Raw genomic sequence first — 16216 nt, forward strand, 5'->3', positions numbered from 1 at the left:
CCAAACTCGAACATAGTGGTTCACAATTGCTGATCAAATACTGCCACCTTGTGTTCATTCATCAGTCTTAAACACACACACACACACACACACACACACACACACCGGCATTACTGTTGCTTCAACTTGTATTGAGTCTGTTGAAGATTAGCCTACTGGTTTTCCTTTCTCCTCCTGGAAATTCATTGTAGAAATACAGTTGATAGAACTGCACAGCTAAACTGTTGATTACCTGATAAAACTGCATTAAAAAACCATCAAATTGATCAGAAATACAGTGTAGACATTGTTAATGTTGTAAATGACGGCCAGCATCTCGGAGTCGCCTCTTCACTGCTGACGTTGAGACTGGTGTTTTGCGGGTACTATTTAATGAAGCTGCCAGTTGAGGACTTGTGAGTCGTCTGTTTTTCAAACTAGACTCTCTAATGTACTTGTCCTCTTGCTCAGTTGTGCACTGGGGCCTCCCACTCCTCTTTCTATTCTGGTTAGAGACAGTTTGCTCTGTTCTGTGAAGGAATTAGTACACAGCGATGTACGAGATCTTACGTTTCTTGTCAATTTCTCACATGGAATAGCCTTCATTTCTCAGAACAAGAATAGACAGACGAGTTTCAGAAGAAAGGTCTTTGTTCCTGGCCATTTTGAGCCTATAATCAAACCCACAAATGCTGATGATCCAGATACTCAACTAGTCTAAAGAAGGGCAGTTTTATTGCTTCTTTAATCAGAACAACAGTTTTCAGCTGTGCTAACATAATTGCAAAAGGGTTTTCTAATGATCAATTAGCCTTTTAAAATGATAAACTTGGATTAGCTAACACAACATGCCGTTGGAACACAGGAGTGATGGTTGCTGATAATGGGCCTCTGTACGCCTATGTAGATATTCCATAAAAAATCTGCCATTTCCAGCTACAATATTCATTTACAACATTAACAATGTCTACACAGTATTTCTGATCAATTTTATTTTATTTTAGCCACACACAAATAGTTGTATTAGTAGCAGGGCTGTATGTGTAGTTGTATTAGTATTATAGGGCTGTGTGTGTAGTTGTGTTATTAAAATAGGGCAGTAAGTGTAGTTGTATCAGTATTATAGGGCTGTGTGTGTAGTTATGCTATTAAAATAGGGCTGTGTGTGTAGTTGTATTGGTAGTATAGGGCTGTATGTGTAGATGCATTATTTGTTGAGGACTGTGTGTGTAGTTGTATTAGTAGTTTAAGTCTGTAACTGTTGTATGTGTAATTGTATGAATAGTTTGGGGCTGTTTGAGTAGTTGTATCAGTAGTATAGGGCTGTGTGTCTTGTTGTGTTAGTAGTATAGGGCTGTGTGTGTAGTGGTATTAGTACTATAGGGCTGCATGTGAAGTTTTATTAGTAGATTAGGCCTGTGTGTGTAGTTGTATTATTAGTATAGGGCTGTGTGTGTAGTTGTATTAGTAGTAGGCTGTATGTGTAGTTGTGTTATTAGTATGGGACGTTTAGTGTAGTTGTATTAGTAGTAGGGCTGTGTGTGTAGTTGTATTTGTATTATAGGGCTGTGTGTGTAGTTGTGTTATTAGTATAGGGCAGTAGGTGCAGTTGTATTAGTGTTATAGGACTGTATTGTAGTTGTGTTATAAGTATACGGCTGTAAATGTAGTTTATTTAGTAGTGTGGGGCAGTGTGGGCAGTTGTATTGGTAGTATAGGACTGTATGTGTAGTTGTATTAGTTGTTTGGGGCTGTGTGTGTAGTTGTATTAGTAGTAGAGGACTGTGTGTAGTTATATTCGCAGTAGGGCTGAATGTGTAGATGTATTATTAGTATGGGGCTGTGTGTGTAGTTGTATTAGTAGTAGGGCTGTATGTGTAGTTGTGTTATTAGTTTTGGGCTGTGTGTGTAGTTGTATTAGTAGTAGGGCTGTGTGTGTAGTTGATCAGTATTATAGGGCTGTGTGTGTAGTCGTATTAGTTGTATAGGGCTGTATGTGTAGATGTATTATTAGTTTAGGACTGTATGGGTAGTTGTATTAGTAGTTTAGGGCTGTAAGTGTTGTTGTATTAGAAGTGTGGAGATGTGTGTTCAGTTGAATTACTTGTACAGGACAATATGTTTAGTTGTAGTAGTAGTTTGGGGCTGTGTGAGTAGTTGTATTAGTAGTAGGGCTGTATGTGTAGTTGGATAAGTAGTATAGTGCTTTCTGTGTAGTTATGTTAGTAGTATAGGGCTTTATGTGTAGTTGTATTAGTAGTAGAGGACTGTGTGTGTAGTTGTATTAGTAGTATAGGGCTGTGTGTAGTTATATTCGAGGTAGGCCTGAATGTGTTGTTGTATTATTAGTTTGGGTCTGTGTGTGTAGTTTTATTAGTAGTATAGGGCTGTGTGTGTAGTTGTGATAGTAGTATAGGGCTGCGTGTTTAGTTTTATTAGTGGTATAGTGCTGCGTGTGTAGTTGTGATAGTAGTATGGAGATGTAGGTCTCGTTGTATTAGTAGTATAGGGCTGTGTGTGTAGTTTTATTAGTTGAATAGGGCTGTATGTCTAGATGTATTATTAGTATAGGACTGTATGTGTAGTGGTATTAGGAGTTTGGGGCTGTGTGTGTAGTTGTATCAGTAGTATATGGCTGTATGTGTAGTTGTGTTATTAGTACGGGCCTCTGTGCAGTTGTATTACTAGTAGGGCTGTGTGTGTAGTTGATCAGTATTATAGGGCTGTGTGTGTAGTTGTATAGGCTGTATGTGTAGATGCATTATTTGTTGAGGACTGTCTGTGTAGTTGTATTAGTAGTTTAAGTCTGTAACTGTTGTTGTATTAGAAGTGTGGAGATGTGTGTTCAGGTGTATTAGTAGTACAGGACAGTATGTGTAATTGTACGAATAGTTTGGGGCTGTTTGAGTAGTTGTATCAGTAGTATAGGGCTGTGTGTCTAGTTGTGTTAGTAGTATAGGGCTGTATGTGTAGTGGTATTAGTAGTATAGGGCTGTGTGCAGTTGTATTAGTAGTTTAGGACAGTAGGTGTAGTTGTATTAGTAGTAGGGCTGCATGTGTAGTTTTCAATGTAGTATGTGGCTGTGTTTGTAGTTGTATCAGTGGTATTTGGCTGTGTATGTAGTTGTATTAGTAGTATAGGGCTGTGTGTGTAGTGGTATTAGTAGTATAGGGCTTTCTGTGTAGTTATGTTAGTAGTATAGGGCTTTATGTGTAGTTGTATTAGTAGTAGAGGACTGTGTGTGTAGTGGTATTAGTAGTATGGGGCTGTGTGTAGTTATATTCGCAGTAGGGCTGAATGTGTTGTTGTATTATTCGTTTTTGGCTGTGTGTGTAGTTGTATTAGTAGTAGGGCTGTGTGTGTTGTTGTGTTATTAGTTTTTGCTGTGGGTGTAGTTGTATTAGTAGTAGGGCTGTGTGTGTTGTTGTATTAGTATTATAGTGATGTGTGTGTAGATGTATTAGTAGTAGGGCTGTATGTGTAGTTGTGTTATTAGTTTTTGCTGTGGGTGTAGTTGTATTAGTAGTAGGGCTGTGTGTGTTGTTGTATTAGTATTATAGTGATGTGTGTGTAGATGTATCAGTAGTGTATGGCTGTGTGTGTAGTTGTATTAGTAGTGTAGTGATGTACGTGTAGTTCTGTTATTAGTATGGGGCTGTGTGTGTAGTTGTGTTATTAGTATGGGGCTTTGTGTGTAGTTGTATCAGTAGAAGGGCTGTGTGTGTAGTTGTATTAGGTGTTTGGGGATGTGTGTACAGTTGTATTAGTCGTATAGGACTTTATGTGTAGTTGTACTAGTTGTTTTGGGCTGTGTATGTAGTTGTATTAGTAGTATGGGGATGTGTTTTCAGTTGTATTAGTTGTGTGGGGCTGTGTGTGTAGTGGTGTTAGTATTGTATAGGTGTGTGTGTAGTGGTGTTAGTAGTATAAGGCTGTATGTGTAGTTGTACTAGTTGTTTTGTGCTGTGTATGTAGTTGTATTAGTAGTATGGGGATGTGTGTTCAGTTGTATTAGTTGTATAGGTGTGTGTGTGTAGTGGTGTTAGTAGTATAGGGCTCTTGGCAGGGGGTATTTGTTTTATGTGGTTCGGGGTTTAATGGGATATGTATTTATGTAAGAGGGGTGTTTGATTTATGTGTTCCGGTGTTTTTTGGTAATGTTCTTGTTTTGTATTTCTATGGTTTTCTATGTTGTGTGTTTCTTTGTGTTGGCCTGGTATGGCTCTCAATCAGAAACAGCTGTACATCGTTGTTGCTGATTGAGAGTCATACTTAGGTAGCCCTGTTTCACCTGTCCCTTTGTGAGAAGTTGTTGTTGTATTACTGTTCGTTCGATCGTTTTCTTGTCTTGTGTTTTCAGTGTTCTAAATGAAAAGTTAAAATGAGCACTCAACCCGCTGCGCCTTGGTCCCTTTCATACGACGACCGTTACAGCTGTGTAGTTGAGTTAGTACTATACTGCTGTATGTGTAATTGTGTTGGTAGTACGGGGCTGTATGTGTGGTTGTGTTATTAGTAAGGGGCTGTATGTGTAGTTGTGTTGGTAGTACGGGGCTGTATGTGTGGTTGTGTTATTAGTAAGGGGCTGTATGTGTAGTTGATTTGGTAGCATAGGGCTGTGTGTTGTTGTATAGGGATGTGTGTGTAGTTGTATTAGTAGTATAGGGCGTTCTGTGTAGTTGTATTAGTAGATTAGGCCTGTGTGTAGTTGTATTAGTAGTGTGGGGCTGTGTGTGCAGTTGTATCAGTATTATGGGGCTGTAAGTGTAGTTGTATTAGTAGTGTGGGGTTGTGTGAGTAGTTGTATCAGTAGTGTATGGCTGTGTGTCTAGTTGTATTAGTAGTACAGGACTGTATGTGTAGTTGTACTAGTAGTTTTGGGCTGTGTGTGTAGTTGTATTAGTAATATAGGGCTGTATGTGGTGTTGTGTTAGTAGTATATGTCACGTCCTGACCATAGAAGCTTTTATTTTCTTTGGTAGAGTAGGTCAGGGCATGACTGGGTTGTGTTTAGTTTAGATTTTCTATGTTGTCATGTTCTTGTTTCTGTATTTCTATGTTGTTGTTTTTTTGGGATGATCTCCAATTAGAGGCAGCTGGTTATCATTGTCTCTAATTGGAGATCATACTTGAGTTGTTGTTTTTCCCAACTGGGTTTGTGGGAGATTGTATTTTGAGTGAGTGTATGTTGCACCGCTTCGACATGGTTTGTTTTGTTTATGAGTTTATTTGTATGTCTTGCATAGTTTCACAGTTATAATAAAATGTGTAACCGAACGCACGCTGCGCTTTGGTCCTATTCTTCAGACAGCCGTGACAGAATAGAGCTGTGTGTTGTTGAGTTAGTAGTATACTGCTGTATGGGTAGTTGTGTTGGTAGTAAGGGGCTGTATGTGTAGTTGAATTGGTAGCATAGGGCTGTGTGTAGTTGTATTAGTAGTATAGGGCTTTCTGTGTAGTTGTAATAGTAGTATAGGCCTGTGTGTGTAGTTGTACTAGTAGTATAGGGCTGTTTGTGTAGTTATATTAGTAGTAGGGCTGTATGTGTAGTTGTGTAATTAGTATGGGGCTTCTTGTGTAGTTGTATTCATAGTAGGGCTGTGTGTGTAGTTGTATTGGAGGTTTGCTGCTTTGTTTGTAGTTGTATTGGTAGTACAGTGCTGTTTGTAGTTGTATTAGTATTATGGTGCTGTGTGTAGTTGTAATAGTGGTGCTTTGTTTGTAGTTGTGTTATAAGTATATGGCTGTGTGTGTAGTTGTATTAGTAGTGTGGGGCTGTGTGTGTAGTTGTATTAGTAGTACAGTGCTGTGTGTAGTTGTACTGGTAGTACAGTGCTGTGTGTAGTTGTATTAGTAGTGTAGTTCTGTCACCTTAATAAAGATGTTATGGTTGTCAAATTGTCTCAGAGTAGAAGATCTGGGCCCTTTTTACAAATTGTCTCAGAGTAGAACAACTGGGCCCTTATTCATTATCCAGTGGCCTTGAACAGAAGAACTTGGATTTGGATATATTGTACAAATGATCTTACAGAATGACAGATGGTTTACAGGTGATCATGCTAAATAACAGATGGGTTACAGGTGATCATGCTGCTTAACAGATGGGTTACAGGTGATAATGCTAAATAACAGATGGGTTACAGGTGATGATGCTGAATAACAAATGGGTTACAGGTGATAATGCTGAATAACAGATGGGTTACAGGTGATCATGATGAATAACAGATGGGTTACAGGTGATCATGCTGAATAACAGATGGGTTACAGGTGATCATGCTGAATAACAGATGGTTACAGGTGATCAACCTGAATGACAGATGGGTTACAGGTGATAATGCTGAATAACAGATGGGTTACAGGTGATCATGCTGATTAACAGATGGGTTACAGGTGATAATGCTGAATAACAGATGGGTTACAGGTGATCATGCTGAATAACAGATGGGTTACAGGTGATCATGCTGAATAACAGATGGGTTACAGGTGATCATGCTGAATAACAGATGGGTTACAGGTGATCATGCTGAATAACAGATGGGGTACAGGTGATAATGCTGAATAACAGATGGGTTACAGGTGATCATGCTGAATAACAGATGGGTTACAGGTGTTCATGCTGAATAACAGATGGGTTACAGGTGATCATGCTGAATAACAGATGGGTTACAGGGGATCATGCTGAATAACAGATGGGTTACAGGGGATCATGCTGAATAACAGATGGGTTACAGGTGATCATGCTGAAGAACAGATGGGTTACAGGTGATATGCTGATTAACAGATGGGTTACAGGTGATCATGCTGAATAACAGATGGGTTACATGTGATCATGCTCAATAACAGATGGGTTACAGGTGATCATGCTGAATGACATCTGGGTTACAGGTGATAATGCTGAATAACAGATGGGTTACAGGTGATCATGCTGATTAACAGATTGGTTACAGGTGATAATGCTGAATAACAGATGGGTTACAGGTGATCATGCTGAATTACAGATGGGTTAATGGTGATCATGCTGATTAACGGATGGGTTACAGGTGATAATGCTGATTAACAGATGGGTTACAGGTGATCATGCTGAATAACAGATGGGTTACAGGTTATAATGCTGAATAACAGATGGGTTACAGGGGATCATGCTGAATAACAGATGGGTTACTGGTTATAATGCTGATTAACAGATGGGTTACAGGTGATCATGCTGAATAACAGATGGGTTACAGGTGATAATGGTGAATAACAGATGGGTTACAGGTGATCATGCTGATTAACAGATGGGTTACAGGTGATCATGCTGAATAACAGATGGGTTACAGGGGATCATGCTGAATGACATCTGGGTTACAGGTGATAATGCTGAATAACAGATGGGTTACAGGTGATAATGCTGAATAACAGATGGGTTACAGGTGATCATGCTGAATAACAGATGGGTTACTGGTTATAATGCTGATTAACAGATGGGTTACAGGTGATCATGCTGAATAACAGATGGGTTACAGGGGATCATGCTGAATGACATCTGGGTTACAGGTGGTAATGCTGAATAACAGATGGGTTACAGGTGATAATGCTGAATAACAGATGGGTTACAGGTGATAATGGTGAATAACAGATGGGTTACAGGTGATCATGCTGATTAACAGATGGGTTACAGGTGATCATGCTGAATAACAGATGGGTTACAGGGGATCATGCTGAATGACATCTGGGTTACAGGTGATAATGCTGAATAACAGATGGGTTACAGGTGATCATGCTGAATAACAGATGGGTTACTGGTTATAATGCTGATTAACAGATGGGTTACAGGTGATCATGCTTAATAACAGATGGGTTACAGGTGATAATGGTGAATAACAGATGGGTTACAGGTGATCATGCTGATTAACAGATGGGTTACAGGTGATCATGCTGAATAACAGATGGGTTACAGGGGATCATGCTGAATAACAGATGGGTTACAGGTGATCATGCTGAATAACAGATGGGTTACAGGGGATCATGCTGAATAACAGATGGGTTACAGGTGATCATGCTGAAGAACAGATGTGTTACAGGTGATATACTGATTAACAGATGGGTTACAGGTGATCATGCTGAATAACAGATGGGTTACAGGTGATCATGCTGAATAACAGATGGGTTACAGGTGATCATGCTGAAGAACAGATGTGTTACAGGTGATATACTGATTAACAGATGGGTTACAGGTGATCATGATGAATAACAGATGGGTTACAGGTGATCATGCTGAATGACAGATGGGTTACAGGTAATACTGCTGATTAACAGATGGGTTACAGGTGATAATGCTGATTAACAGATGGGTTACAGGTGAACATGCTGAAAAACAGATGGGTTACAGGTTATAATGCTGAATAACAGATGGGTTACAGTTGATCATGCTGATTAACAGGTGGGTTACAATTGATCATGCTGAATAACAGATGGGTTACAGGTGATCATTTTGAATAACAGATGGGGTACAGGTGATAATGCTGAATAACAGATGGGTTACAGGTGATCATGCTGAATAACAGATGGGTTACTGGTTATAATGCTGATTAACAGATGGGTTACAGGTGATCATGCTGAATAACAGATGGGTTACAGGTGATAATGGTGAATAACAGATGGGTTACAGGTGATCATGCTGATTAACAGATGGGTTACAGGTGATAATGCTGAATAACAGATGGGTTACAGGTGATAATGCTGAATAACAGATGGGTAACAGGTGATAATGCTGATTTACAGATGGGTTACAGGTGATCATGCTGATTAACAGATGGGTTACAGGTGATCATGCTGAATAACAGATGGGTTACAGGTGATAATGCTGAATAACAGATGGGTTACAGGGGATCATGCTGAATAACAGATGGGTTACAGGGGATCATGCTGAAGAACAGATGGGTTACAGGTGATCATGCTGAATAACAGATGGGTTACAGGTGATTATGCTGAATAACAGATGAGTTACAGGTGATTATGCTGAATAACAGATGGGTTACATGTGATAATGCTGAATAACAGATGGGTTACAGGTGATCATGCTGATTAAAAGATGGGTTACAGGTGATAATGTTGAATAACAGATGGGTTACAGGTGATCATGCTAAATAACAGATGGGTTACAGGTGATAATGTTGAATAACAGATGGGTTACAGGTGATAATGCTGAATGACAGATGGTTTACAGGTGATAATGCTGATTGACAGATGGGTTACAGGTGATAATGCTGATTAACAGATGGGTTACAGGTGATCATGCTGAATAACAGATGGGTTACAGGTGATCATGTTGAATAACAGATGGGTTACAGGTGCTGAAAAACACCAGCCTGTTCATATGGACCAATATGTTGTTAGACCCATTTCTAAAGGGGATTATATTATATGTTATATAATTATATTATATGTTAGGATCATTTTGTTACAATTCATTTTGAGGGGAGCATTTCAAATGTAGTGAAGGGTACACAAATAGATTAATGGGTTATGACATTTAAATTGAGGTAAAGCATGGGGTTTGGTGTTGACTTTCTGAACTCGTTAGACCAAAGGTTTAAAGTAATACAGAAAGTGTTGGTACTTCAGTTGAGTTTCGGATATATTGACCAAATTATCAGGAAAGTTGTGGGCATATTTACCATTCAAAATTCACCAGAAACAGCCATTTCTTCACAAAGTTGCATGTAAAAAGTCAAAACAGAAAGCAGTGACTTCATTTGCTGCCTGCTGCAGAATCACACAGTGTTCAGAGACTACAATAATAATCAGGGTCCTCTGTCCTTGTACCTCCAGTCTGGCGTCAATCACTATCAACGGATAGGAGTTTAACCCATAACATTCTGATTCAAGTCTAGTGACCATCAACCCGAGTGTCACAAACAGAACAGTGGACATCAACCCAAATGTCACAAACAGAACAGTGGACATCAACCCAAATGTCACAAACAGAACAGTGGACATCAACCCAAATGTCACAAACAGAACAGTGGACATCGTGTGTATTACAGAAAGGGAACATATTTAAATATGATAAATTATGTTTAATCTCTAAACTGATAATGAATTTTATTAATCTTAAATATTCCCATTACACAGTCAATTCAGGAAGTGAATTTAAATTCCATTTCAATGTAAAGGATGAGAGAGAGAGATAGAGAAAAATGGAGGGAGGGGTCTGGCTGGATGGGTCCTTAAAAAGGAGAGGAGGAAGATGTAGAACTCAACTCACAGGCAGGACAGAGAGAGAGAGACTAGAACTCAACTCACAGGCAGGACAGAGAGAGAGAGAGAGAGAGAGCGAGAGAGAGACCCAGTGAAGACCTTTGAAGATCTCTGAAGAAGTGAAGCTACAACTGAAGACTTCAGAAGGTGAGATTTCAACATCTGTTCATCTAATACTGTACCTGTCTTCATCCCAACTGATCTCCTATTCCCTTTGAAGTTAGCTACATTAGACAAGGGCCCATAGGGCATATGTAGCCCTGGTTATATGTAGCTCTGGTCAAAAGTAGTGCACTACATAGGGAAAAGGGTCCCATTTGGAAACTCGTTACTAGGGACACAAATGGGTGAACGTTTTGGACCGAGTTTAAGAACTACTGTGCTAAGGAATTCAAGTCTGCTGCCAAAACTCAGGTATCATGTTCTCTACCAATTACAGTAGATTAGCCTAGTACACATGAATATGTATTCACAGCTTGGGGTTCCCCAGGACCGAGTTTGGAAAACGCTGCCTCAGCAGTTACGTAAGTTAAGTAACAAACAGGGTTTCCCTGACCTCCCAAGTACCCCCTGCCGTTCCACTGATTTGATATATTCCATGAATTTGTCTTGACGGCTTTCTCTCTGTCTCTCTCTCCCTGTCTCTCTGTGTCTCTCTTTTTCTCTCTGTGTCTCTCTCTGTCTCTCTCTGTCTCTCTCTCTCTCTCTCTCTGTCTCTCTCTCTCTCTCTCTCTCTCTGTCTCTCTGTCTCTCTCTCTCTCTCTCTGTCTCTGTGTCTCTCTCTCCCTGTCTCTCCCTGTCTCTCCCTGTCTCTCCTGTCTCTCCTGTCTCTCTGTGTCTCTTTTTTCTCTCTGTGTCTCTCTCTCTCTCTCTCTCTCTCTCTGTCTCTCTCTCTGTCTCTCTCTCTGTCTCTCTCTCTCTCTCTCTCTCTCTCTCTCTCTCTGTCTCTCTCTCTCTGTGTCTCTCTGCTCTCTCTCTCTCTCTCTCTCTCTCTCTCTCCTGTCTGTCTCTCTCTCTCTCTCTCTCTCTCTCTCTCAGGAGACTATCACCATGGCGATGTTGACCACTCTTCTGCTTCTCAGCGCTGTCTTTGCTCTGGGAGATGCAAGGGGTAGCAGAGGTATTCTGACCAAAGGTTTTGGTGACCTGTTCACACTCATCAGATTTTATTTGATGTTATTGTTGCAACCTTAACACCTAGTGACCTAGGTTTTGGTTTAACAGTCACTGGACCCCGAGCTCCTGGTTGGGGCCCCCGTCGTATTCGCTAAAATATAATTATTTTATGGGTCTGTTGTGGTTTCATAGTTCTGAAACTGATCTAGGTTCGTTCAGTTTGAAATTTAAAGGCAATGTTCCGTCTTCAGCAGAGACAGCATTCACGGTAAACGCTGCATGCAAACTGCTCAATCTGAAATTACCTTAAAATTTCTAGCATGGAATCTGTAACGCTGATTGAATAGATCCTCCAAGTCTTTTAAAAAGCAATCTGAAATGATGTGATTATATTATTAATCGTTATCTTTAATCTTTCTAAATGATGATCTCTTCCCCCCTACAGAGAGGCATCACAGAGTCTGCCCACCTGGCTGGCCCAGATATGCGACACACTGCTATCACTACGTCCCCGTCCAGACCACATGGCCAGAGGCAGAGGTACCTGGATGTCTGCTGTACATAATCTAGAAGCCTGGTCTGAAAAGCACTATAGTTGGACTAGTGAGGAGGCTATTTCCATCCCTGTCTGGTGGCCATACAGGGTTGTAGTTGACTCTGTAGGTTTAATCTGTGTTCAAAAGGGTTGAGAAACTATATCATGATGTGCCATTCCTTCTATTTATCTTTATATTGTACCTCTGTCTCCTTGTCTCTCCCCTCTCTCTGTCTCTCTCTCTGTCTCTCTCTGTCTTCTGTCTCTCTCTCTCCTCTCTCTCTGTCCTCTCTCTCTCCTCTGTCTCTCTCTCTCTCTCTCTCTCTCTCTCTCTCTCTGTCTCTGTCTCTCTCTCTCTCTCTCTCTCTCTCTCTCTCTCTCTCTCTCTCTCTCTCTCTCTCTCTCTCTCTCTCTCTGTCTCTCTCTCTCTCTCTCTCTCTCTCTCTCTCTCTCTCTCTCTCTCTCTCTCTGTGTCTCTCTCTCTTTCTTTCTCTGTGTCTCTGTCTCTCTCTCTCTCTGTCTCTCTCTCTCTCTTTCTGTCTCTGTGTGTCTCTCTCTCTCCTCTCTCTCTCTACCCTCTATCTCTCTGTTCTCTCTCTCTCCCCTCTCTCTCTCTGGCTCTCTCTCTCTCTCCCCTCTCTCCCTCTCTGTCTGTCTGTCTGTCTCTCTCTCTCTCTCCAGAGGAAATGTTTGCTCCTGGGAGGTAACCTGGCGTCAGTGCACAGCCTTTCCCAGTATCGTTTCCTTCAGTCTGTCATCAGTAATAGTACCGGTAAAGTCCAGCGCACCTGGATTGGAGCCAACGATGCCATCGAGGTCAGATGCACCGTTTGTTCAACACTCCTGAAACATATAGGATGCATTGATTCTTGATGAATAGAACCTATAAAGGCCTGGTGGTGCCTTAACCCACATATCAGTTTGTTTTCTAAGCTTGTTATGTAATATTACAAACACTGTCTAGCTTCAAGCCATGGTTAAATCATGCTTATCTCATAGATGGTCAGTCCTGGTATCCATAGCTCTGTCTAGGAATCTGAGAGTGGTTACATTTCTCCAGGTAACTAGAGTGTGTATATATAGTGTTTACTGTCTGCTGGTGATGCATCGTCCTGTGTGCTCTGTAGGAGGGTCTTTGGCTGTGGAGTGACGGGTCCAGGTTTAACTACCAGAACTGGGCCCCGGGTCAACCCTCTAACTCCGACCCTTTTGTTGTGAAAGACAACACGAACGGCCGGGAGCATTGCATGGAGATGAATTATGGAGGTACATTGCTGTCCCCAGACTAGTCTCCCGCTCATTATACATCAATCATTTGGATAGTAGTAAAATACACCTTAAAGGGAATTTATTCCTTTTATAGCTACATATTTATAAAACAAAAATAATACCTACCTTTCTGTTTCTCTTTCCCAGCTTCCCGCGGTCAGAATGATGCCCCTTGCTGGTACAAACGTCCATTCCTGTGTTCCAGTAAGCGCTGATGTCCACATTTTGGGAGAGGCTTCATTGGAGAAGCTCTCAGATTGTTTTAAATAAAGGCACCGTCTGCAATGTTACCTTTTGTTCAGTGGTCATTTATACAAAACACCAGCTGGAGCCAACTATGAAACTCTGTAGTGTGAAGTACCACATAACATCTTTGGTAAATGAAATGTTAATAACCTCTCTAGGGGAGGTGGGACGAAATCGTCCCACACTTTTCAACAGCCAGTGAAAAATCAGAGCACCAAATTTAAAACCACAAAATGTCATAATTCAACGTTCTCAAACATAGGACTATTTTACACCATTTTATAGATACACTTCTCCTGAATCGAACCCCGTTGTCCGACAAAAGGTTTACGAAAGAAAAAAAATATTTTAGGAGAGAAATTCCAAGCAAGCATATATGTCACATAAACCCAAACCACAGCTAAATGCAGCACTAACCTTTGACGATCTTCATCAGATGACACTCCTAGGACATTATGTTATACAATACATGCATGTTTTGTTCAATCAAGTTCATATTTATATCAAAAAACAGCTTTTCACATTAGCATGTGATGTTCAGAACTAGCATACCCACCGAAAACTTCCTGTGAATTTACTAAATTACTCATGATAAACGTTGACAAAATACATAACAATTATTTTCAGAATTATAGATACAGAACTCCTTTATGCAATCGCTATGTCCGATTTTAAAATAGCTTTTCGGCGAAAGCACATTTTGCAATATTCTGAGTACGTTCAGATCACTATCCGAAGGGTAACGCGCGAGCGCATTTCGTGACAAAAAAATTCAAAATATTCCATTACCGTACTTAGAAGCATGTCAAACACTGTTTAAAATCTATTTTTATGCTACTTTTCTCGTGAAATAGCGATAATATTCCAACCGGGCAACGTTGTATTCATTCAAAGACTGAAATAATTTTTTTTAGAAGTCTCGTGAACGCGCATCTCCAGTCTCACTGTCCCCAGGCTGACCACTTACAAACTCTGCTGCTGTACTTTGCCCAGAGACAGCAGACACCCCATTCCACTTTCTGGCGGCTTTAGAGAGCCAATGGAAGCCTTAGAAAGTGTCACATTACAGCACAGAGGCTGTAATGTCGATAGAGATGCAACAGAAGGACAACAAATTGTCAGACAGGGCACTTCCTGCATGGAATCTTCTCAGGTTTTGGCCTGCCATATGAGTTCTGTTATACTCACAGACACCATTCAAACAGTTTTAGAAACGTTAGAGTGTTTTCTATGTGAATCTACTAATTATATGCATATTCTAGTTTCTGGGCAGGAGTAGTAACCAGATTAAATCTGGTACGTTTTTTATCCGGCCGTGAAAATACTGCCCCCTATCCCAAAGAAGTTAAACAGTTGCTTCTCACTTTGTAATACTTTTCATTGTCGTCAACATTTTCTACATTTTCATAGTCAAACCAGAGATGACCAATTGATGTAAATCACCATCATCATCATCATCATCACCATCACTACCTTCTTCATGTTTAAAGGTCAATGCTGAAAAAACATTGAATTCATGATGTTTTCAAATTGCTTACACACATTTCTTACACCTGTCAAATCGTCTCCGATATCCTCAAGGGCATAGGATGTAAGGTCTACTAGGGCTGGGGTCAGGGTCAGGGTTTATGGTTACTGTACTGTAGTCCACTCCAGCCAAACTAGAGGTTAGATTTAGAATGAGGTGAGGGTTAATGGTTTAATGTACTGAACATTAGGTGCAAATACTGTAGTCCACTCCAGCCAAACTAGAACATAGTGGTTCACAATTGCTGATCAAATACTGCCACCTTGTGGTCATTCATCAGTCCTAAAAACACACACACACACACACACACACACACACACACACACCGGCATTACTGTTGCTTCAACTTGTATTCAATGACAGAATAGTTGAATGGTATAGCTGACAGAAAGGAGGAGAGGAGAGGAGTATTAGTAAAATAGTATGTATTACAATGAATGAAGAGAACTTGATATTTCAGTGGTAGCCTAGTCTATTGCTATTATTATACTGCAGCCAACTCAGAGAGTCTGTAGTAGATTAGCCTATTGGTTTTCCTTTCTCCTCCTGGAAATTAATTGTAGAAATACTGTTGATAGAACCGCACAGCTAAACTGTTAATTACCTGATAAAACTGCATAAAAAAACCATCAAATTGATCAGAAATACAGTGTAGACATTGTTAATGTTGTAAGTGACGGCCAGCATCTCGGAGTCGCCTCTTCACTGCTGACGTTGAGACTGGTGTTTTGCGGGTACTATTTAATGAAGATGCCAGTTGAGGACTTGTGAAGAGTCAGTTTTTCAAACTAGACACTCTAATGTACTTGTCCTCTTGCTCAGTTGTGCACTGGGGCCTCCCACTCCTCTTTCTATTCTGGTTAGAGCCAGTTTGCTCTGTTCTGTGAAGGAATTAGTACACAGCGATGTACGAGATCTTACGTTTCTTGTCAATTTCTCACATGGAATAGCCTTCATTTCTCAGAACAAGAATAGACAGACGAGTTTCAGAAGAAAGGTCTTTGTTTCTGTCCATTTTGAGCCTATAATCAAACCCACAAATGCTGATGCTAGAGATACTCAATTAGTCTAAAGAAGGCCAGTTCTATTGCTTCTTTAATCAGAACAACAGTTTTCAGCTGTGCTAACATAATTGAAAAAGGGTTTTCTAATGATCAATTAGCCTTTTAAAATGATAAACTTGGATTAGCTAACACAACATGCCGTTGGAACACAGGAGTGATGGTTGCTGATAATGGGCCTCTGTACGCCTATGTAGATATTCCATAAAAAATCTGCCATTTCCTGCTACAATATTCAT

General features: G+C 40.4%; 1 protein-coding gene across 1 annotated transcript; it reads left to right on the plus strand.

Annotated features, from left to right (window-relative positions):
- The first annotated feature begins 10102 nt into the window (after window positions 1–10102).
- On the plus strand, window positions 10103–13357 carry LOC123739373 (ladderlectin-like). The gene is made up of 6 exons (XM_045713746.1): window positions 10103–10369; window positions 11261–11342; window positions 11784–11878; window positions 12555–12689; window positions 13001–13139; window positions 13290–13357. Exons 2-6 carry the CDS (start codon window positions 11273–11275, stop codon window positions 13355–13357), a joined length of 507 nt encoding a protein of 168 aa, XP_045569702.1. The 5' UTR covers window positions 10103–10369; window positions 11261–11272.
- The last annotated feature ends 2859 nt before the right edge of the window (window positions 13358–16216 follow it).

The sequence above is a fragment of the Salmo salar genome, unplaced genomic scaffold (genome assembly GCF_905237065.1).
Source record: "Salmo salar unplaced genomic scaffold, Ssal_v3.1, whole genome shotgun sequence".
NCBI classification, from domain to species: Eukaryota; Metazoa; Chordata; class Actinopteri; order Salmoniformes; family Salmonidae; genus Salmo; species Salmo salar.

Bases quoted from the DNA above. Each gene is read 5' to 3' on its own strand.
- LOC123739373 (XM_045713746.1), top strand. From the start codon at position 11,273: ATGGCGATGTTGACCACTCTTCTGCTTCTCAGCGCTGTCTTTGCTCTG. The intron at 11,879-12,554 runs GTACCTGGATGT...CTCTCTCTCCAG, and splicing joins CCACATGGCCAGAGGCAGAG to AGGAAATGTTTGCTCCTGGG. The intron at 12,690-13,000 runs GTCAGATGCACC...TGTGCTCTGTAG, and splicing joins GAGCCAACGATGCCATCGAG to GAGGGTCTTTGGCTGTGGAG.